Source organism: Desmodus rotundus, chromosome 5 (genome assembly GCF_022682495.2).
Source record: "Desmodus rotundus isolate HL8 chromosome 5, HLdesRot8A.1, whole genome shotgun sequence".
Lineage (NCBI taxonomy): Eukaryota > Metazoa > Chordata > Mammalia > Chiroptera > Phyllostomidae > Desmodus > Desmodus rotundus.
The window spans coordinates 4540215-4563318 of NC_071391.1; the positions used below are offsets into that span (position 1 = coordinate 4540215).

General features: G+C 50.0%; 2 protein-coding genes across 2 annotated transcripts; one reads left to right on the forward strand and one right to left on the reverse strand.

Moving 5' to 3' along the window:
* Positions 1-209: 209 nt before the first annotated feature.
* CCS (copper chaperone for superoxide dismutase) lies at positions 210-11739 on the reverse strand. Its single transcript, XM_024574252.3, has 8 exons — positions 11586-11739; positions 11191-11263; positions 5622-5759; positions 5240-5417; positions 4350-4410; positions 819-896; positions 640-743; positions 210-533 (listed from the first exon to the last, which is right to left on the reverse strand). Exons 1-8 carry the CDS (start codon positions 11622-11624, stop codon positions 380-382), a joined length of 825 nt encoding a protein of 274 aa, XP_024430020.2. The 5' UTR covers positions 11625-11739; the 3' UTR covers positions 210-379.
* A 176-nt stretch (positions 11740-11915) lies between these two features.
* Positions 11916-15143, forward strand: CCDC87 (coiled-coil domain containing 87). Its single transcript, XM_024574513.3, has one exon. The coding sequence runs from the start codon at positions 11940-11942 to the stop codon at positions 14547-14549; it is 2610 nt and encodes an 869-aa protein (XP_024430281.2). The 5' UTR covers positions 11916-11939; the 3' UTR covers positions 14550-15143.
* The last annotated feature ends 7961 nt before the right edge of the window (positions 15144-23104 follow it).

The following is a 23104-nucleotide window of genomic DNA, read 5'->3' on the forward strand; positions in this document are numbered from 1 at the left end:
GGCCTGTGCCCTGACTGGGAATGGAACCGATGACCTTTCAGTTCCTGGGAACACACCCAACCCACTGAGCTACACCAGTTAGGGCGGGAGGTGTGTAGGTTTAAATCTAGTTTGTTTTTTTGTTTGTTTTGGCTCCAAAAGCCAAGATCTGGCGTTTGAAGTCCCAGGCAGAGGGACTGTGTTCACCAAGCCTGTGGGAAAACACAGAGTTCGATATGAAAATAAAACTTTAATTTGCCAAGGAGCCTCACAGCATTCCCCCGCACACCCTGTATCCCTGCTCTCCTCGGACTGAACAAGCAGGGCCTGCCTTCCTCCGCCTGGAAGAGGATGGCTTCCAGCCAGGAGGAGAGTACTGGACCTGAGGCTGAGGCCCTGCTCAGAGGTGGGCAGGGGGCTGGGCTGGCTCCTTCCGCCCCTCACCAGCGATGGGCCGGCCTCGCTCTTCCCAGATAGTGAGGCCGTCGCAGGAGCAGATCTGCTTGGGATTCTGGAAAAGGCCAGCAGAGCGTGCGATGATGCCACAGGCCAACCTGCAGATGAACGCGTGGTCGAGAGCAGGCAGGCACTCGTCTGGGCCCCTCGCGGGGCTGGCTGGCAGGCAGAGCACAGCTTCCTGCAGGGGGTGGCATTACCCACCTCTTTCCTGAGTTCCCAGTGATCTTGGATAAGGGATGGCCTCCGCAGCCCAGGTCGTCTTCTCCTTCATCAATGACCAGGCTTCGTCCAATCACATCCCACACCTTTGAGGGGAGACAGCAGACTCAGACAGTGGGCCTGCCTCTGAGAAAAGGCCCCCATTTCCTTTTCCCCCTTACCTTCAGCTGCTTATCCTCTATCCTGAAGATGGCTCGGCCATCAGCATCTGCATGGACGTTTCCTAGGTCTCCCCGGTGCTGCAACAAGAGGGGGTGGGGTGGGGAGGGGGCATGGGGAGCACATGGGGCACAGCTGCTAGGTTATGGCTCCCCGGTATCTGATTCCACTCCCTAGAAGTACAGTGTTCTCCTGTGGGTACAGTCAGGTAAAAGGAAGCGACGCCCGGGACACAAAGAAGCCAACTGGATGCTCCTTCCCTGGAACTGAAATCCTGGGAGGATTGTTAGCACCCTGAAAAGAACCCTGACCCCCTCCTAGGAGGCCATGCCCACTGGAGCAGACTGTTTTCCTACGAGGTCATTGCCCAACCTGGCATCCTGGCCTCAGAAGCTAGCCCAGTCCCTGCTTCTTTCCAAGCTGGGCTCTCCAGCCTCCTGATGACTCTGTGAGCCCTTGGCAGTCTGCAGTTCCCCTGGGCTTAGGCTGGCCATGCCTGGCTTCTTGGCCATCTAGCATCCCTTCCCTGATGTCCTGCTTCCAGGAACAGAGAGAAGAAACACAAGGGGCAAGGGGCCTGTCCTGCCTGTCCTCCCCCACCCCCAGAAGCTGGCTCTGCACACCTTCCCCCTGGAAGGTAATAAAAATGCCACAACACATCTACTGAGCACCTCCTAAATCTCACACCCTCTGCCAGGCATGGGGGTGCACATGCAGTCACCACCCTCCAGGGGTTCGCAGCTCTGTGGGAGACAGATGCGCAACAGACGAGTGATGATGACACATGGGTTGGGACAACAGTGTGTATTCTGGTGATAAGACCTTACTGGTGGGTCACAGAAACTCACATCTGTGCAAATATTGTCCCCAACCTGACACTTCGGGTAGAAGCAAGTGCCTGTCCTGAGCCTATGTGGACTGGTACACGAGACTTTGCTGCAAAGCACGGTCACAAAGCACGTCAGTGTACGATGGCTTGGACTAGCAGCAAGAAGAGCCACTTCTGCTTTATCCTGTTTCCCAGAGAGATGTCTGCTGCTTACACCTGGCGCTTCTGTTACGCCCTGTGTTGGGACTTTTATGGTGGAACGAGAAGGAAGGGGATGCAATGACTCAGAGCCTTGAGAATTCTCAGGACTTGGCTGAGGGAGCAGAGGCAAGCAGAGCGGCTCAGAGACATGACTCAGCAGCAGAGGGTCAGGAGAGGCAGCCTTTCCAGTCCCTCCCCTGCACATGGGTTGGTAGAACTGAGCCAGTGGCCTTGAATGCCACATCAAGCAGCCTGGCAGGGCCTATACCACCAGACACTGGAGAGCCAAGAAGGGTTTCAGGCACAGGCATGACATGGTGACCCCATGCTTTGGAGCAATCCTTTCAGTACTGTGTATGAAGAGAAAGGACTGGAAGGGGACAAGGAGAGAAGGGAAGGAAGCTGAGACCATGTAGGGGACGTGCAACAGAACCAGGCTTGGATGTAAATTCCCACATTGAGCACATTCCCATCTGGCCCAAACCAGATGCTGAAATCCATAAGGAACCTGTCAGTTATCACGGCAGCCTTGGCCATGCAGCTCTTGCTCAGGTCTTCCTCTCTCTATATCGAGGGCTTGGGCACAGTGGAGCAGCTGGCTCCACCTCCTTCTGATTCTGGGCCCTTAGAGGGGCCTGGGTCAGGGCACGGGTTGCAAGGTGGTCTCTTGCCCTTCAAAAACCTCCACAAGAGACACAGGCTGCCAGCTCCCAGGTGCTCCTCTCTGGCTCATGCCTCCAGGGCTCTGCCTGTGGTGTACTTCACCTGCCTAATTCTTGCTCAGCCCCTTTCAAGGATCAGTGAGGCAGACAGCCTCTAAGATGCACCTCCCCTGTGTTCATACCCTTGTGCGCTCTGAGTGTGGGCTGAACCTAGTGTCGCTTCCAAGATTAGGTTACAGGAAGAGTGTGGCTTTAATCTTGGATGCCATCTCCTACTTCCTAGCTCTGAGGGAAGCCAGCTGCTGTGTTGTGAGCTGCCCTAGGGAGAGGCCCATGTGGCAAAGGACTGAGGTCTGGCCAACAGCCAGGGAGGCCCCAAGCCTGCCAACAGCAAGCAACATGAGGAAGGGTGGGAGCAGATCCTCTCCACCTCGAGCCTGGACATGGCTGCAGCCTGGGAGAGGCCCCCGGCGAAATTGCTGCTTTGTGGCGATAGATACACTTGAATGCAAGCATGGCTTTTCTCCAACTCTGGGGTTGGGGGAGGAGGAGGAAAGCTTCTGATCATGAGAAATGTGACAGAGCAGTCCAGAGTCAAAACAATCTGTTACAATGAATTAAAACAAACACATACTGTGTTTTCATGTTTTCGTTTGTTTTGTGGCAGAAGGGTGCAAGCGTTCATCCAGATAGAAAATAAAAACCAAGGAAGCCTGTGAGTTCTGGAGGGTGTGGGAGTCTCCAGCTCTCAGGACCAGGACCCAGAGCCTGCCGGGCACTGACTCCCGCGAAGGGGGAAGGGGAAGCACCCCGAGGGAGGAGTCGAGGTGTTAGGTGTGCAAGGACAGGGCCCGGGGAACAACGGATCACAGGGGGCAGAGGCCGTCCTCCCTGTCTGACAAAAGAACAATTCGGTGTTCACAGGTCTCTAACATCTCTCTCTATCACTTTAACAAAGATCCGGGCGGACCTCCTCCGTCCCTAGCAGAGCTCAGAACACATTTTAAGGCCGCACTGATTTATTTCTACAGTGATCCTCCTATTAAAACTAGAAGTACTGGTTTTCCATTCTCTGTGCAATATCAAGTTTCTCGCTAAAAAATCTATCTACCTCTATTACATAAAATGTTGTCTTGCTTTGCTTCAAAATAATGATGAAAAGGGGCCCAGCGGTGTGGGTGCAATGGGACTGGCCATGGGGTGGTGGCTGCTGAAGCTGGGTAACAGGGACCTGGGAGTTCGGGAGGGTAGTTTCTCCACTTTGGAATGCTTGAAACTTTCTATGATAGATTGAGGCACTAGAAATAACTATAATTTACCTAAGGTGGGAAAAATGAGTCCATGTAAACCAAAGCATTGAGTAACAGAACAAGCAGTACTCAGATAAGGCAAAAATCATTAAGGCAGCATGTGACTTGCCCATGGGGAAAACACTTTTCTGGTGAGAATGAAATTCCAGGACCAGGAGGAGGTGGAGCATCTGGAATGGCCTGTGTAGTTTAGTGAAAGCCTTCCATTTCTACACTGTCACTTCTCCAGGGAGCTTTCCCACTGCCCATGCCCCTCAGGCTGTGTCAGGGGCTGGCTCTGGCCTCCCAGAGCCCCCAGCCAGGATCCTCTCACTGTGCTGCAGCCAGAGTGCTCGGTAGTCTCCCCTGCCCAGCTGTGAGCTCCTGGGGGCAGCCCTTGGTCACAGAGAGTGTCAGTCAATGCTGTAACTGGAACAAAATACGGTGCAGACCAAAAAGGAATCTCACTCAAAGGCTCCGAGAGCTGCCTGCCCTGCCCCTGAGACCTTGGGGCTCTGTCTTGGCCCAAGGCTCACACATTTGGACACTTACCCGGTCAGCGTCCTGGGGGCCCCCATGAGATGTTCCATCAGGGTTAAAGTGGTCCCCACAGCTAAGAATAAAAGGTGGCGGGTGAGCAGTGAAATAGCAGCTCACAGGGCAGGTGATCCATCCTCTTACTTTAATTACATTTGTTTCATTCATTCATTCATTCATTCATTCATCCATTCATCCATTCACTCAACAAACACACCCATTCTGTGCCAGGCTTTAGGCTGAGGACACTAAGAAGAATCGAGCCCTGGCTGGTGTGGCTCAGTGGACTGAGCAACATCCTGCAAACCAAAAGGTCACTAGTTCGATTCCTAGCCAGAGCACAGCCTGGGTTGCGGGCCAGGTCCCTGGTCGGGGACATGCGAGAGGCAACCAATCAATGTATCTCTTGCACATTGATGTTTCTCTCCCTCTCCTTTTGCCCCTCTTCCCCTCTAAAAATAAAAAAATAAAATCTTTAAAAAAAAAAAAAGAAGAATCAAACATGGGTCCTGCCCTCAGGAAGCTTCTAGGGGAGACACAAATGAGTGATCAACTAGAAGTGCTGTAGCATCACAAACACGGGGGCCTGCCTCTCCCACGTCCAGGAGCCACGCTCCATCTCCGATGCAGTAAGGTGGCTAGGAGCAGGAACATCGAGGTCAGATTTTGGTTCAAATCCCCACTCTACTATTTACAGGCTCTGGCGCTTTTGACAAGACATTTAACCTTTTTGAGCCTCAATTTCCTCATCTGTAGACTGGGCCTATGTGTACATGCCTCACAGAGTACTTATGAGGACCGTAAAGTGTGAAAGTATGCCTAAGGGCTGAATACAGCCTCCTCCACATAGTGGGCGCACAACTGGGGTGATGAGGATGCTACAAGGGAGGTTACAGATGACTTACCTGTTGCAATTCCTCGTGAGGTCCCCAAACTGATGGACGTGGAGTCCGTGTGGCCCAGGCTCTAGGCCGTCAATGCTTCCCTCAATGAGGCAGTGCTCAGGGGTTAGCTGCAGGAAGCGCACCACCCCCTGCACAGGGCCAGGTCCCCCTAGAATGGCCACTGCTGCCCCCAGATTCTCTGCAAGATAGGAGGCACCTGGGTTGGCTTGCCACCTTACCCAGCCCCACCCCTTCATTAGCTGGGGGAGGGCCCCATATAACTTTCACACCTTCTTCAAAGCCTCTCCAACCCAAAGCCACAAAATCCTATGGTTAGATTTAATGCAGCCCCAAGCCACCTCCCTCCTAGAAAGGCAAGGCCAAGGCCACAGTGGTTACTCACGCAAAAGGCCACTGCCCATGCCCTTGAGTACCGCCTGCCGCCCTGTTCCTTCTAAGAGGGCCTGCACCTCCTGGCTGGGCAGGGTGGTCTGCACCAAGACCATCTGGTTCTCCAACTGCACCTCTACACTCTGGACACCTGGGAGGAGAGAGGGGGCAGAGGGCAGCATAGGGCTGGCAACCCTGTGCTGGGGACAGGCAGGAGAGAAACAGAGAGGGTAACTCCCCGTCCCCATCTGCACCAACCTCCCATGGCTGGAGGCAGGCTTGGCAGCTGCCTTCTGTAAGGCTCTTAACCTCTCTGAGGCTGTTTCTTTGTAAATAAGGTGGGGATAACGTCACCTCACTTCCAGGATTGTTGTGAGTCCTTAGTACATGCCAGGCATTATTTATAACTTTTGGAACATCGATAATTCTTTTAAAAATGTCTTTATAAAGCAGGCTATCAGACCCACATTATTCATAATAGCCAAAGGTGAAAACAACTCACATACCTATCCACTGATGGATGGATAAACAACATGTGTTATTATTATTATTTTTAAAGATTTCATTTACTTATTTTTAGAGAGAGAAGGGAGGGAGAGAAACATCGATCAGTTACCTCTCTCACGTCCCCGCCTGGGGACCTGGCCTGCAGCCCAGGCATGTGCCCTGACCAAGAATCAAACCAGCGATCTTTCGGTTCGCAGGGTGACGCTCAATCCACTGAGCCACACCAGCCAGGGCGCATGTGTTATTTCGATACAACGCTGAAGCACTGTTCAGCCAGAAAGGGGATGAAGCCTTGGCAGGTGCTACAACATGGACGAACCTTGAAAACACTGCTGTGGGAAAGCCAGTCACAGAAGGCCACATGTTAGATGATGCCATCCTGGGAGAAACATCCAGAATAGGCAAATCTATAAGGACAGAAAGTAGATTGGGGGTATGGTAATAGGAGGATGGTAGCTAAAGCGTTCGATTTCTTCATGAGGTGGTGAAATATACAATCAATAGTGGTGACGATTGTACGACTCTGTGAATATACTAAAAACCATTGAACTGTATACTTCAAAGGGGTAAATTTTGTGATATATGAGTAATAAATACCTCAATAAAGCTCCTATTACCATCATTAGGAGAACTAACATTTTCCAAGTATGCGCTGTGGGCTTTTTCGTACTTTATCTGAAGTAACTCCCATACTCTCAAGCAATCCTGTGAGTTGGGTACAGAGAAATTAAGAAATTTGCTCGAAGTCACACTGTAGTCCATCGTGGGACCTGCAGTTCATCCCAGGCAGCCTCGCTCCAGAGCCCAAGCACTTGCCCTGGATGCTGCTCATCTGAGAAGCAGCCTCCAGCCTCCAGGCAGGTTGGGGCCCCTCCCTCTGCCCTCCAGCTGCCACTTCCCTGTGTAATTCACACCGCACTGATGCCAGTCCTCTGTGCAGGTGCAAGCTCTGTGTGTTCCACAAGGGTCAGGTTCAAGCGTCCGGTGTCTCAATTGGCCCCCAAATCCCCGAAGTCACCCCTGTGTGCACACAGCCTGTGGGACAATTCTGACACATTCCGACACATGCTCAGCTTTGACGAACATCGAGCCAACTCAAAGAAGGAAGAAAGGGGCTTCTTTCATTCCAGTATTTGGGGCTCCCAAGCCTTTTAAGAGAACTCTTGAATCCTCAGCCAGTTCAGAGGGGATGGGCTAGAAACTCTAGATGCTGCTCTCACCTGTAGAGCTAATAGTCATTCTCGTTTGGTCTCAGTGTGTTTGCTGCGCTGTGGAGTAAAGCCCAGGGGAGCTGTGGGCAGGCCAGGAGACAAGGTTAAACGAGGTGTTCAGCTAGTGCTCTGTGAGCTGAACGCTACACTGACTGTTGGCCTTCCCTTCTACCTTGGTTTCCCTTCTCTGTATTCTTTCAACACATGTGTACTTGGCACGGAGGAGGTCAGGGTTGGGGAAAGCACTGGTCCTAGTCCTCAGGGAGTCACAGGCTGTGGGAGAACTCAGACTATGCCTGGGTTAACCATCAGGCAGAGGAGAGAATAACAATTCCCAAGGTACAGACAAGGTGCCACCATTGTTCAGATCCCTCCCTGCTCAAAGGAGGCAACACTGGGAAGTGCTACTGGGAGCAGGCAGCACCTGAGAGAAAGGACACCTGGCTGTGGCTACAAAGGTCTCATCGGCTTGCTTCTTCAGGTCCCCTGCAGCGTCCCTGACCCTGCTGGGGGCAGGCAGAATGTGTGAGAGATCAGGCAGGCACACCCATCTCCTCTCCTGCAGGAACAAGGCAAATCTGGGAGCATTTGAGATCTTGCTTCCCAGCTCATCATGTCATCAGTTTGACTCAAACTCATAAAAGTTCTCTAAAAAAAAGATCAAGGCAATCCTGTGAAAAGGAAATCCTCCAAATAACCAAACTGTGCCTCGTTTCACACACCATCTCATCCTGGGCCACCCAGCGGCCTGTGATGCCTTGGAGTTCCGGGTCCACAAAGAGGTGCCTCTCCACGCAAAGAGGCTGCAGGGAGGATGGCAGGGAACTCCTGTGGCCTGAGCCTGCAGCGTACGACAAGAGCTGTGTGCTCTGCTCTATACACATCAAGACTCTGATACTGTCCTCATGTGGCAGGTGAGGAAATGAAGCTAGAAGGTTACACAACTGAACTGAGGTCACAAAGCTTGGAAGGCCTCTGGGAATATATTCAAAGGAACCCAAAACACTAGTTCGAAAGAACATAAGCACCCCTATGTTCATTGCAGTGTTATTTACAATTGCCAAGATATGGAAGCAGCCCGAGTGTCCATCAGCAGATGAGTGGATAAACCAACCATTGGGTATTTACACAATGGAATTCTACTCGGCCATAAGAAAGAAAATTTTACCTTTACAACAGTATCGACAGACTTGAACCTAGACTTTAATTTTAACGTCATGGGAAGCCTCAGGGAGAGGCCGTAGTGAATAGTGGTGGAGAGTGTGGGCTCTGGAGTTGAAATCCTCAGTCTGCTACATACTAGCTGTGTGGCCTTGGACAAGTTCCTCAACATTTCTGTTGAATTTTCTATTCAGATTTTTCACATGCAAATGGAGATAGTAATACTACCTACTTCAGAGGGTTATCAAAGACCTAAATGAGTTATTCATATATAGCACTTAAAACAGTGCCCGGCCCATGGGAAGCTCTCAAACATTATTACTTCTAGAAAATTCTACACAGGGCACCCACGTTATCTAATGTATGATTTCAAAAATCACTCTTGCTTTTTTTTTTGTTTTTTAATATCCTCCCTTGAGGACGTTTTTTTTTCATTGCTTTTAGAGAGAGAGGAAGGGAGAGAAACGTCGATGAGAGAGGAGCATCGATCAGCTGCCTCCCATATGTGCCCAGACTGTATGTCCAGGGATTGCACATGCCCAGACCTGGGATCGCATGTGCCTGGACCGTGGAACAGAACCTGCAACCTTTCAACTATGATGCTCCAACCAACTGAGCCATACCGGCTGGGGCTCACTCTGGCTTTTATATGGAAAAGCTATCAGAGGGGGCAACAGAGGCAAGAAGGAATCCAAAGATGAAGCTCTTGTTTGGGCCTGGGAGAGGTGAGGTGGCTTGGACTGGTGTGAAGGCCAAAGTATGAAAAAAAGAGGCTGGATTCTGAGTATGTTTTAGACATACACTAGACGAAACTTTATGACAGATGAGCTTCAGGGCAGGTGGGTTCCTGATCTGGGGTCTCTTAAGAAGAGCTGATTCTCTGCTTCTTAAGTAGGAGGGCTCCAAGTGGGAAGCTCTTTGTAACTGCACTCCCTGAACTCCTGACCTGAGTCTGCACCAAGAAGCTGGCCCTCCAGCTAAGCAGCAGTTCAGTTTGGCTGGTGAAACCCAGAATGTGGCCGAGCCAGCCCTTGTTTAGCTCAGAACCCAGTGAGCAAGAAAAGATAAGCCCACAGTGAACTCCAGGGTGCGTGATAAGGGTTCAAAAAAGTGGGCCTTGGGCTGGGAGTTCCTCTCACTTATACCTGGAAGGGGAATAGAGCTCCATTCTCCAAAGCCCCAGGCCACCGAAAAGGGCAAATTCCTCACCCCTCTCAGCTCATGGAAAAGCCAAGCTGGTTCCAGTTACCCAGAACAGAAAATGTTCTGGATCTTTTTCTGTGCCGAAGAAATCTGCTGAGGGCGAAAAATTGCTGTGTCCAACAAAAAGTCTAGCTGTCTGCTCTCCCAGCAAGAACGTTTTACAGGGAGCCCAACATTCTCAGAAACCTTTGGTCAGAGCACCGCATGGGCGGTGGAATGGCTCAGTCTCCTGAGACCCTCACCCATCTTCCCCAAACACATAGCAAATCCTGCTTCAAGACCTGTCCTCTCCTTCCTCCGCCTGACTGGATCACCACCTGCAAGCCCCTCCTCTTACAATTCCCAAGATTCAGTGTGTTCTCACCCCGTGCCAAAGACTTTTCTAAAGTGCTAGTTAACTCATTTATTCTTCAGGACAATCCTCCAGAGTAGCTTCCATTATCATGCCCATTGAAACACTGAATAAACAGATGCAGCCCTGGCTGGTGTGGCTCAGTAGACTGAGTGCTGCCTGTGAACCAAAGGGTTGCCAGTTCGATTCCCAGTCAGGGCACATGCCTGGGCTGCAGGTCAGGTCCCCAGTGGGGGTATATGAGAGGCAACCATACAATTGATGTTTCTCTCCTCTTTCTCCTTCCCTTCCTCTCTTTAAATAAATAAATAAATAAATAAATAAAATCTTAAAAAAAAAAAAAAAAAGAAAAGAAACAGAGGCACAAAAAGTTGCATACCTAAGGTTTCAGTGCTGCAAAGAGGGGATCTGAACCCAAACGGTCTAACTCTAGAGCACATACCCCTAAGAGCTATGACATATCCTGCCCTACACAGAACCGAGTGCCACCACTGTCCCAGCTTCATCTCACCTCATCCCTTCCCAGACCTGCCCTTCCAGGAGTAGTGCTTGTGTGCTCATCTCACCTGAGGCAGGGCTGTGCCTGAAACACATGTGAACCCTTCTCCCTAAAAAGCCCCCAGTGCCTGGTCTATAGCTCCTGAATGACTTGAGGAACATTGAACAGAATCAAAGGAAGGTAGTTCCCAGTGCCATGCTGGTGGCTCTGCCTTCTCAGATCTTTCCAGTTGTGCCAGGTCACCTCCAGACCAGCTAGCTAGCCGACTTTTAAGAACCAGGAGCTGCCTAGGATGGGACATGGCCAGGGCTGCTGTTTGCTTTGTCAAGATTATGCTGTTTCACAAGCAAAAAGTGCTTGTTTTTCAGGGAACTCCTTCTGTAGGCGCGGCTATTCTCAGCCTAGCCCCTTACTCTCCAGGCAGGTGAGGCTTAAGACACCAGAAGGACAGGCAGTTGCTGGCAGGGCAGGCTTGAGGCCTGTACTCCAGGCTCTGCCTCTGGGGCTCTACGTGACTCTGAGAACATTCTTTCCTCTTTCTGGGTCTCAATTTCTGCATCTGTAAAATGGGGGTACGGTTGGTCTAAGAGATTTGTCTACCTGTCCCAGAGGCCTCTAACGGTCCACAGAAAACTTATTTGGCTCCTACCTGCCACTCCTTGCAGGGACTTGCGCACCGCGTCCACACAGCTCTGACAGGTCATCTGCACTGCGAACTCCAGCTGCAAGGGCGGCAGGTACCGACCCATGAGAGATGGGTACTCCTCTTACGTGACCCTGTTTCACTACTTCCCCTACGACTACCCCAAAGGCCTGGGGAAACGTTACTCCTCCTGAAGCGCCTTCTTCATTATCACTCATTTCAGGACCAACACCTTCCAACATTAACGCCAAAGTCCCTGCTACTCTCGCACTCTTTTCACGCCGGGGCCCCGGGCCCCACCCCTGGTGCCCGCTTCTTCCCCCCTTCTCGAGTTAACGATCACCCCTAGGGGTCGAGGCTAACTGCCCCGCGAGGCTCCCACAAGAGGCTTCGGCCCTCACCGTGCAGGCGGTCCCACGGTCCCCCGTGTCCGATGCCATCTCGAATGCAGTCACTGGCCAGAGGACGTGAACAGCTAGAGTCCTGCGCACCAACTGTTCCTGCGCGGAAACCTAATGCACTGTCCCTAGGAGGCGGAGCCTCGGAAGCCAGACTTTGCCCCGCCTCCTGGTGCGCGCGCACGCAAGACCTTGCCCTCACTCCTCCCACCCCCGCCAACCAAAGTTCTACGCCCGGCCAGCACAGGCAGCGCAGGCGCACTCTGGCCGTTCGGTCCCTGGTTCCCTAAGTAACCGCTTGGCCGCCTTGGATCCTACACCGCCTCGGGTCCTACAGCCGGCGCTGCCAGCGCTAAAATGGAGCCTTTTAAACCGGAACCCGAGCTCCAGCAGTTTTACCACCGGTTGCTGCGTCCGCTGTCGCTCTTCTCCAGCAGAATGACGCGCCCAGAGTCTCAGAAGCGCCTTCTGCCGGAGGTCCCGATGCTACCGTCCCTGCCCGTCTCGCCGCTGACGGTGGCATCGCTGTGCCGCCAGGTGGCCAAGCGGCTGGCCAGCTGTGGGCTGGAGGAGCAGATGCCTCCTGAGGGCCGACACCGTTTCACCGAGGTCATTTTGGACGAGCTAAAGTGCAGCTGGCGGGAGCCTCCCACCGAACCTAGTCTGAGCCACGTGAACAACCAGAGGCTGCGGAAGCGGCTCCTGGTTTACGTGCTGCTCAGCTGTGAGCGGCTCTTCTTATGTTATCTGCACCTGCTGAAGACCAAGTCGACGTCCACATATGTCTTCACTGAATCAGCCACGCTCACCCGGTTGGCCGCCAGCCTCGCCAGGGACTGCACAGTCTTCCTCACCAGCCCCGAGGTCTACCGTGGCCTGCTCGCTGATTTCCGCGCCCTGCTGAAAGTAGAGGAGGCCCAGGGCGGCATATTAAAGCTGCGCTCCTTGAGTCCCCCTGGGGCTGGCAAACCAGGTCCTCACAGCGCCCGCTTCTCCCAAGTGCCATGCTGCCACCTCAACCTGAACTATCTCATCCAGCTCAGTCGCTCGCCAGAGTTTCTCAGAGAACCTGAACCCGATCCAGTGAAGGAATTGAAGTCCATCCCCCAGCTGAAGAGGAGGAAGGCTCTCCCCTGGCTGTATGCCATGCAAAAGAAGAAAGCAAGCTTCACTTCCTCACAGACTGTGTCACAGCCCGTAGCTCTCACCAGTGTGTCTCCCCTCACCTCCCATTTACTTCTCTACTCCCAGCTCCAGAAGAGCCAGTCCATGCCCTCTCTGCGTGAGGGCTGGAAGGTAGCAGATGAATTGGGTCTTCCTCCACTCTCCCCTCGTCCTGTAACCCCGTTGGTCCTGTTTGCAGAGAGCAAACCAGAGCTGGTGGGGGACATGGTGGCGGAGGACCTGAAGCAGATGATGAAGAACATGAAATTGGAGTGGACTCCGTACTCACCAAGAGACTCAGGCGTGTCCTCACTCCTGGTGGCCCAGACCCACCACTCAGCTGCAACACATCCCATGGAAGAGCTCCAGAGAATGTTGAATGAGGAAGAAGAAACCTCTGGGCAGTGGGGTCCCCAGTCCTCCAAATCCCCTCCACTTCATCCACAGCCAGTGACTGTTACTTTGAAGCTAAGAAATCAGGTCGTGGTCCAGGCAGCTGGTGTACAAGTCTCTGAGAGAAAGTTTTTGGATTCCTTCCACGTTGAGGGGACCGAAGCCCTATACAACCACCTGGCTGGTGAACTGGAACCCCATCTTATCGAGAAAATGGATACCGATCGCTTTGTTGGTAATAGCATTAGGGAGGTCTACAAGGAGTTGATGAGCAGTGTCTCTACTGACCACTTCTCTTTTGACCAGGGACCCCTGATTGAGCCTGCAGCCAGTAAAGACTGGTCAATGTTCCTGGTCTCAGCCTTTCTGCGTCAAGAACAGCAGTATCATGTCATCAACCCCAAGCTGGCTAGTCTTTATTCCCAGAGACCAAACCCTTTACAGTCCAACCCTGATAGGACGTCCTCCCTCGCATCACTCCAAGCAAGCAAAGGCTGGGAGGTGCCATTAAACAAGACCTCAGGGATGAACTGGTGGAAAGCCACCCTGTCCGTGGATGACTATTTCAAGTACCTCACCAACCAGGAGACAGATTTCCTCCATGTTATCTTCCAAATGTATAAAGAGGAGGCTCCTGTGGAGATCATAGCTCCTGTCAAAGAGTCCCTAAAGATTCAGCACCCACCTCCATTGTTAGAAGATGAAGAGCCAGACTTTGTGCCAGGAGAGTGGGATTGGAACACAGTGCTGGGGCACAGTCTAGAAACTAAGAGGACCAACCTCCCGGGAGAACCCCTCAAAATCCACAGCCTGCAGAAGCGTCTGGAGCGGTTGTGGTCCATACTTGAGGTTCCCAATAAGGACCGGTTAGACATGGCCATCAAGTACAGCTCCAATGCCCGTCTGAGGCAGCTGCCTTCATTGGTGAGTGCCTGGGAGCAGACCCTGCGGCCCATTCAACTGCGGGAGACATGGCTGGGGAAACTGGAGTGGTTTGAGCTACAGGCCTCTGACCCAAACCGTTTCTTCCAAAAGACTGACACAGAACTGAGTCGCTTCCTAGAGGAAAATCATATCCGAGACCATCTACATAGGAAGCTCAATCTAATGGAGGCTCCTTTGGTTTCGCTCCTGAAGGAGGTTGAATTAATCTTTGGTGAGCCAGTGACCTTCAAGGGCAGGCCCTACCTGGACAAGATGAAGCATGACAAAGTGGAGATGCTCTACTGGCTGCAGCAGCGGCGGCGGGTGCACCATCTGGTCCGGGCATGGAAGGCCTCCCACCAGTCAGCCATGTTCAGGAGGCTCAGCAGCCCACCTTTAATAGCCCCTGGGAATACTCCAAGGCCAAGTGCCCTCAAATCCCTCTCTCACCCCCCAACACCCCGCAGCTCCACCCAGACCTCTTGACGGCTTTGAAAGAAGAAGTACCTGGGAGTGCAGGTTTCAGGAACATTGTTCTTCCAACTACCAAGGGACTGAGACTAACATTTTATTTTGACCATGCAGTTCTCATAAAAGAACCCCCAAGACCAGTGTTACCATTTATGTCAAGCTGAGCACAATGCAGCCAAAATGTCATGTTTCAAACAAACTGAGACCATTGCTTGGAGTTCATTGTAATGAAAAATGTCAGACAGAGGCAAACCATCACCTTTGGAAAACCTTGGCATTTCTTTCACGCTACATTAAATCGTCTGATAGAGATCCAAATCAAACGGCTCTGTGACATAATGGTTAAGAGCTAGGGCTCTGGAGTCAGTAAATCTGAGTTTAAATCCTGGCTGTGTAACCTTGGCCAAATTACTTACCCTCTCTGCACCTGGACTATCACATGTCAGGTGAGGGGATGAGTCTAGGTTGTCACTTCTTCTAGATCTAGCATAAAAATTTTATTAGTTTCTTACCAGTTAATGCAAACACATGGTACAAAGTACAGAATGGTATGTCCTGAAAAGTAAGTCTCCTTTCCATCCTTACCTCTAGAACCTCAGTTTCCCAGCCTGTGGGGAACAACTGTTACCTGGTTCTTGTGTATCTCTCCATTCCCTTATTCAGTGAATCATTATTGAGTACCGACTAGGTATCTCATGCTTGGTTCATGTCACTGAACAAAACAAAAATTCTTACCCGTTGTAGAGTTTATAATCTACTGGAGGGAAATGGACAATAAACCATAAACACAGCTCCTAAGTGCGTTGAATGATAAAATATTAGCAGGTGATAAGTACTGTGGAAAAAAGAAAAAGAGGAGGGTAAGAGGAAATAAAGGATGAGGGTGTGGTTTTAATTAGGGTAGTCAGCATACGCCTCAGTGAGAAGGTAAGATTTGAGCAGAGGGTTGAAGGAAGGGAAGAAATGAGCCCCATGGACATTCCGGACAAAAACTTACCTGACAGCCATTGCAAAACCCTAAGGCAGGTGGATGCCTGGGGTGTCTCAGAAAAGCAAGGTGGCCAGTGTCACCAGTGGAGCAGAGATGGGGGAAAGATGAGTCAGAGGGGACATGACTAGGTGCCAAGAGGCAAGTTAGATTATGTAAGGCCTCATAGGTCATCGTGTGATCTAGTTCAGAGACAGCCTACGTACATAAGAGCATATGTGTACGTATTATCCATGCCTATGTTCATAACCACATCAATGGTAGCATGCTGTACCCATTTTGCTTCTTTCTTTTCTCACGTAACATGCCTTGAGCACATTTCATATCAACACACATAGAGCTGCCTTATTCTTTTTTATAGCCATATAGTATTCCACTGTGTGTATTTTTATTTTATCAAACTAGCCCTTTATTATTGGGCCTTTACAAATAAAAAGCAAAGCTCTAAAAACATCCTTGTTCATCTATTTAGGATTGTAACCATTTCTATGATTTAAATTCCTGGAAGTAGAATTATATTTAAGCATAAGTATTTGTAATTTTGATAGACATTACTGACTACTCCCCACAATTTGCATTATCATCAACATCCTGTGACTACTTTCCCCACTCTCACCAATAGAGTGCCATCAAAAATTTTAATCTTTACCATCTAGTAGGTGAAAACCAGCATCTTATTTGAGTTGTGTTCTCATGTCTTTTATGAGTGAAGTTGCATCTTTCATATATTTAAAAGCTTTATTTCCTTGTCTATAAAATGCCTACGGCTTCTGCCCACTTTTCAATTGATTTTTGACTATTTTGTTTTCTTGATTTTTCAACACTCCTCGTATATGCGGGAAATTTAGCCAACATGTTAATAGTTACCTTGTGCAGAACACTTTCCTAGCATGATTTCTTAGACTCCTCATAACCACCTGTGAAGTGTATATATTTAACTTTTTTAAAGATTTTATTTATTTATTTTTAGACAGAGGGGAAAGGAAGGAGAAAGAGAGGGAGAGAAACATCAATGTGTGGTTGCCTCTTATGCGCCCCTCACGGGGGAACTGGCTTACAACCCAGGCATGTGCCCCAACTGGGAATTGAACCGGTGACCCTATGGTTTGCAGGCCAGCACTCAATCCACTGTGCTACACTAGCCAGGTCTGAAGTAGTATATATTTTAATCACCATTTTACAGCTGAGGAAATGAAGGCTCAGGTAGGTAAACTAACTTACCCAGGGTCATAAAGGTAGTAAATTGGAGAACCAGGACCCAAGCCCCAGTCTGTCTGACCCAGAAGCCTACAAGTGTCTTCTTGGTGTCCTGATTCTGTGAGTCAGGGTGATGAGAGCTCTTAGACAGGGCCTGCCTTCCCTGCTGGCACAGGTAATGTGAAACCCTCAGATCTCCTCCACTCACCATCTGCTTGGCATGTAAACTTCCACTTTTTTTTTTTCAATTAAACAGCATTTTCCAAACTTTTACACCCAAGTTCCCCTTTGAATGGAGGAACATAAACAAGTATCTTGCTCAGGTATGAGGGATCAGAGGGCAGAGGGAGTGGAGGGAAGCAGTGCTTGCCTGAAAGCATGAGAAAAATTTCTTTAAAGTCTTTTTTTTTTTCAGACTTTATTTTATTTATTTTTAGAGAGAGGGGAAAAGAGGTATAAAGAAAGGGAGAGAAACATCAGTGTGTGGTCACCTCTTGTGCGCCCCCTATTGGGGGCCTGGCCCGCAACCCAGGCATGTGCCCTAGACTGGGAATCGAACCCACGACCCTTTGGTTCACAGGCCAGCACTCAATCCACTGAGCCACACCAGCCAGGGCTAAAGTCTTTTAGTTTTGAAATTTATGCAAAACTTGCATTTTACACCATACTATGTGCATATTTATTTTAATATAAAAGTGATGCTTAACATTACTTATCTTTGAATTAAACTGCCCCTTGGGCAGATACTCTATACTTGGCATTTGTATTCGCATACTGCTGCATTCTCCAGAAGTTACACATAACCCAGGTGAGAAACGCTACAGCGGGGGCTGGCATATTTCTTCTGTGGAGGGTCAGATAGTAAAGTATTTGGGGCTTTGTGAGCAATATAGTGTCTGTCACAAGGCTCATCTTTGCTTTTGTTGTGTGAAAGCTATTGGAGATAATACATAAGTAAATGGACAGAGCTGTGTTCCAATAAAACTTTATTTCCACAGCAGGCTAGATCTGGCCTTCAGGTTGTAGTTTGCTAACCAAAGTGCAACAGCATGGGCCCCTTTAAAAGGCAAACATTCAGGAGGAGTAAGACAGGAAGCTGGGTGCAGCGTGTTGCATAGTAAACTAATTCCAGGACCTGCTTTCCCTAAGTCCCACACCTGAACCCATGGATGGCTGTGCAGTCCCCCCTGCTGATCCTATTTATGGGGTTGGTGAATGTAATAATAATGATAACTACTGTTCATCTGTGCTTTGCTGGTTACAAGGTGCTTTTTGAGTTCATTCAGCTAAGAATCAGTGGAACGTAACTGACCTCTGAAGTGATGGAGTCAAGACTTAAACCCAGGTCCAGGGACTTCAACTCCTTTGTCCTGGGTGCTGACTGCAGTGAGAGCCCAGCTCTGAGCCAAGCCTCCATGCAGCCAGAGGCCCCGGTCCCACCCCAGCCAACTCAGTTGTGTTGAGAGCTCAGTGTTTCCCAAGTGTCACATTCGGGTGCTCTAAGGGTATCATTTCATTTACTCCTCACGACAATCTTGCAAAGAAAGCAAAGGTGTTGTTACCTCCCATGGGAGAAATGGGACTCTAGGAAAATTGAATGAAAATTTATTCTTGCCCTGGCTGGTGTGGCTCAGTGGATTGAGTGCTGGCCTGCGAACTGAAAGGTCACTGGTTGGACTCCCAGTCAGGGCACATGCCTGGGTTGCAAGCCAGGTCCCCAGTTGGAGGCAAGCGAGAGGCAAATAATCCATGTATCTCTTGCACATTGATGTTTCTCTCCTCTCACTCCCTGGCCCTCTCTGTAAAAGTGAATGGATAAAATCTTTTTTAAAAATTGATTCTCTAAGTTACTGAGTTTTAGTTTTGTGCCTGCCCTAGACCCAGAGGCCATCAGACTATACTTTAAATCTGGACTGGGATGATTGGCTACAGCCCTTCTGCTGCCTTGGCGGGGGCAGAGCCCCAGCCCCTAAAAGACTCCTTATGTTGCAGTGGGGGGGACCCAACAGCCCTACAGGTGAAATAAGTGATATGTGAGTGACACATGGTATGGGGGGAAGCACAAAGGGCAATAGACAGTTCAGAGAGTGGCAATTTCAAATGGCCATCAGGGGAGGGAGTGTTTGCAAAAACACGGGAAAGAGTGGGAAGAGCTGAGGGATGCTGGGGGAAAGAACATTCTCAGCTGGAGTTCACGTAAGTGCGAAAGCCCTGCTATGGGTGAGGGCCTGCTGGGTCCGAGGAGGCCAGTGTGGCTGGAGGGGAGCAAACCATGTGGAGATAGCTTGGGAATTAGGTCGGAGAAACAATGGGTTTTGACAGGCTTTATTTAGTCAGAGAGGTGACATTTGGCTGCGCCGTGGGTGTGGGTGATGGTTAGGAGGCTGCCAGGCTGGGGACAAGTGGAGCTGGCAGAGGCTGCCACGGCGGGAGCATGGATGGAGTGCTTAGGAGGCAGATTTGGCAACATTTGGTGGTGACTGGATGTGGGGAATGAGGGCAGAGAGTCAGGGACACCTCCTGGGTGTCTGGCTTGGGCCTCTGGTGGAACTCCTCATAAAATGGGAGAATGGGAGGCCTGGTGGGAATGGGGTGTGATGGGGGTGGGGGAAGACAGTGAATTCAGCCCTGAAAAGGTCAAGTTTGAGGTGTCTTAGGGCATCCAAGTGGGGATCCACCCAGATACAAGTTTTTGTTTATTAGACTCCAAAGAAATTCTGCTAAAGATAGGAATTCTCTTTGAACAGCATACCTATAAATACATGTGTTGTGTAGCTGCTCTGATATCCTAAAACATGTACAGGAATGATTTGTTTAAAACTTTACCAAACCTACACTTACTGATATTTTAAAAAATCTAATAACCAATAAATGCAAAGTTTGCCTAATACCACCAAGTTAGGCATCGCTATGGACTGAAATCAAGACCAGCAGGCAGGAGGCCAGGTAGGAGGGCTCTCAGGGGCAACCCCCCTCCACCACCACCACCCCCCACCCCCGGGAAGAGAGGGAAGCAAGACTAGGCAGACGGAGGCCTTGAGCTGCCACGCAGTCTCAGTGGTCTCAGTGGATGACTCCCCTGACCCGGCAGGAAATTCTGAAGCTGGGATGACCCTTCAGATTAGTCACTTCATGCAGCTATCTAGGGAAGGGGGCATGACTCTGTGTCAACCCCTGAGGGGCTGACAGCCAAGGGCAGCACTCCCAGTAGCTGGACACCAAGGCCATTCTTGAAGGAGGATCTAGTCTGCGTGTCACAGTCCACCCCTGGTTCAGTTTCTACAAGGGGGACCCATAAAAACCCAGAATTATCTTCTGGAGGGCAGGCCCCTTGCGCTACAGGCTCCCCCGCTAGGGGAGTGTCCTAGGCGCCCATCTGGACCAGTGCACCAGCTGCCATTGTTGTGAAAGGCCGCATTCAGCTTCAGTGAATTTTTTTGAAGACTCTTTCAAAGTGTTTGCCCATTTCATGATGGGTGATTTACAAGCTCACCTGCCCACGCTGTGCTGAGTGTTCTGCAGTTTCTGACTCAAAACGGCATGACCCCCATGCCCCACCCTCCCTATTTACCCAATCTCCCCACAAGTGACTTTTTTTTTTTGCTTCCATGGATGAAAAAATTCCTCAAAGGGAAACGTTTTGCCGATGTGGAAGAGGTGACAGAAAAACGGCAGAAGCTCTAAAAGGTGACAAAATTGATGAGGTTAGAAACTGTTTTGAACAATGGAAAAACGTCTCGATAGGTGTATTGCATCAAATGGAGAGCACTTTGAAGGTGACTGAAGTTTAAACATGTAAGAATAAATACACAATTTTTAATAAATAAATTCCAATTTGGGGGGTGCCCCCTCAAATTCAACGAGTTCCCTGTAGCTGCTGCATGGAGAACAGACTATTGGAGGCAAGAGTGGGTCTAGTCAGGCAAGCGGTGGTGGTGGGTTGGCCCTGCGCGGTGGCCGTGGGAATGGAGAGAAAAGGACGAATTTGGGAGACATCAGGAGGTAGACTCCAGAGAACTTGGAGATGCGTTCGATGTGGGACATGAAGGGAAGAGAAGGATCAAGGACACTTCGGGTGTCTGGGGTAATAGTGATGCCCCATGCTGAGGTGGGGGGTTCCTAAGGTGTGCTGGGGGTGAATAAAATACACAGTTTGGCCTAAGCTTGAGACCAAAGAGATCAAAGATGTCAGGTAGGTGGTGTGAAATTCAGAGGCTAGAGCTCTCTTCTCTTTTTAATTTTTAGCTGCATGTAAGGGACGTATATAGATTGGGGTGATTTTCATCCAGTGTTGCTGTACTCTTCTCTGTCCCTGCCTCCCCGCCCCTGCGGCTGTGCGCTGCACGCCAGTGGCTTCCTGAGGGTAAGAGAGCACAGAGAATGCCCCAACGTCTTTCAGGACTCCGACACTCGGAAGTGCAGGAGGACTAACCTCAACAGCGCCACCCTGTGACAGCGAGAAGTCAAAACGGCAGTGGACTCCACACTCGCTTGCCACATGGTGGGAAGAGGGGTCAGATCACAAACTCTGCCCTCAGAATCCAGCCCCACCACTGGCTCTTTCCAACTAAATAAATTACTGGGGATTCTGGACAACTTAGAGGTGGGAGGGAGAAGAGGAACTTCAAAAGAAAAAGATAACTGCCCTGGCTGATGTGGCTCAGTGGACTGAGCACTGGCTGTGATTCAAAGGGTCGCCAGTTCAATTCCCAGTCAGGGCACATGCCTGGGTTGTGTGGGCCAGGTCCCCAGTAGGGGGCATGTGAGAGGTAACCACACATTGATATTTCTCTCCCTCTCTTTCTCCCTCCCTTCTCCTCTGTCTAAAAATAAATAAATAAAATCTTCTTTAAAAAGAAAAAGATAACTAGGTGAGGAGTACAGTGCCCTCAAGAAATAAAACGGAGTTACTGTAGTCAAGCTGCTAAATTACTAAAATCAAGTAGGTTGAGGTAAGAGGAAACGATCCTGTTCTTGCTTTAACTAACCTGAGAACCTAAACTTAGGACTGTTCCAGTCCTGTGTCAATCCCTGGATGTACATCAAACCTCTGGATAACCCCCTGATTACTCCCTGAAGAACCAAGGAAAGAATGTTCAGTATCCAGACCACGTGGCATGTATCCAAACCACTGGTCATCTAGAGGATTCCCATCTTCAACTAATCCAGAGACTATATCTGGCTGTGTCTTGTAAGAGAGACAAGAAGGACCTCAAAGACCTTAAACCAGGGAGGGCACCGGCAAGAAGAGATCAGCATCTGCTGGAATTTCTCAGGCCCTCTTCACTCAGACCTCAGCTGGGAGCACAGGGCTGGCTCTGGTCTAGCTCCAGTACTCTTTTCTGAGTAGTTGGAAAGTTAATTCTGCTCTCTAGATCCCTGCTGCTGTAAACAGTCAGGTTTGGACCAGATGATTTTAATGTCAGTTTTCCCCCACTCTCCAAGCTCCAACTAACCCTCTGTGCTTTCCCCAATTCCCTTAAAGTCTCGTTTTCCTGTTTCCTCTCCCTCAGCTTGAAATATCATGCAGAAAAATTTCTTGTTTTCATCCATCTCTCCACTAGACTGTGAACTCAAGTAGGCAGCACTATGCCTAATATAATTGTTTATGCCTGTTACCCAATTCAAGGGGTTCATGCTTGGGATGCTCTATTCAAGGAGCTGTGGTTGTCTCAAGGCAGTTTTACTTACTTGGGGCAAGTAAAGAAGACAGGATTTATGCCCAAAGCTCTGTCTGCCAGGAAGAGGAGCTTAGCTATTTGGTCAATTGACTTCAGTCGCCTACACTTATTGGATTGGGTTCCTGTCAAGCTCATCCTGTTTATAGCTGGTCTGCAAATTACTGTGCTGCATTTCAATACTTAGCAAGAATAGCATTTAGTAAGAATGACCCTTGTCCTATCTAACACCTCCTCCTGCTAGGCCCGAAGAACCGAATGCTTGAATGGTTACGTTTGACCCTCACAACTGCCTGAGGAACTGCCAGTCCGATGAATATTACCTGCCATTTTGGGGGCGAGAAGAGGGGCCTCAAGGATGAAATCACTCTGTGAACCCTGGCTCTGAGGCCAACTTCCAGGGTTCAAGCCCAGCTCCACCACTTATCTGATGTTTGGTAAACCACTTAACCTCTCTAAGCCTCTATTTCCTTAGTTACTAAATTGGGATCACAGCGACTTCACAGGACTGCTACGACGATTATATGTTAATACATAATAAGCATGCAATAAATGTTATTTATCATTTTTATTCTCAGGCCAGCTCCAAAGACCTAAAAGAATTATTCCCAAGATCGGGTTTGAGCCGGGCGCTCGCATACGCTGTTCGCGCAAGACCAGCTAGTCCCAAACAAGCTGGAACCCACCCGCCCGCGCAGCGAGCGCGC

Coding starts and splice junctions, on each gene's coding strand:
- CCS (XM_024574252.3), bottom strand. CDS start 11,624: ATGGCATCGGACACGGGGGACCGTGGGACCGCCTGCACG. Junction 5,418..5,621: donor CATGGGCAGTGGCCTTTTGC/GTGAGTAACCAC, acceptor CCTATCTTGCAG/AGAATCTGGGGGCAGCAGTG. Junction 4,411..5,239: donor CTCACGAGGAATTGCAACAG/GTAAGTCATCTG, acceptor TTTTATTCTTAG/CTGTGGGGACCACTTTAACC.
- CCDC87 (XM_024574513.3), top strand. CDS start 11,940: ATGGAGCCTTTTAAACCGGAACCCGAGCTCCAGCAGTTTTACCACCGG.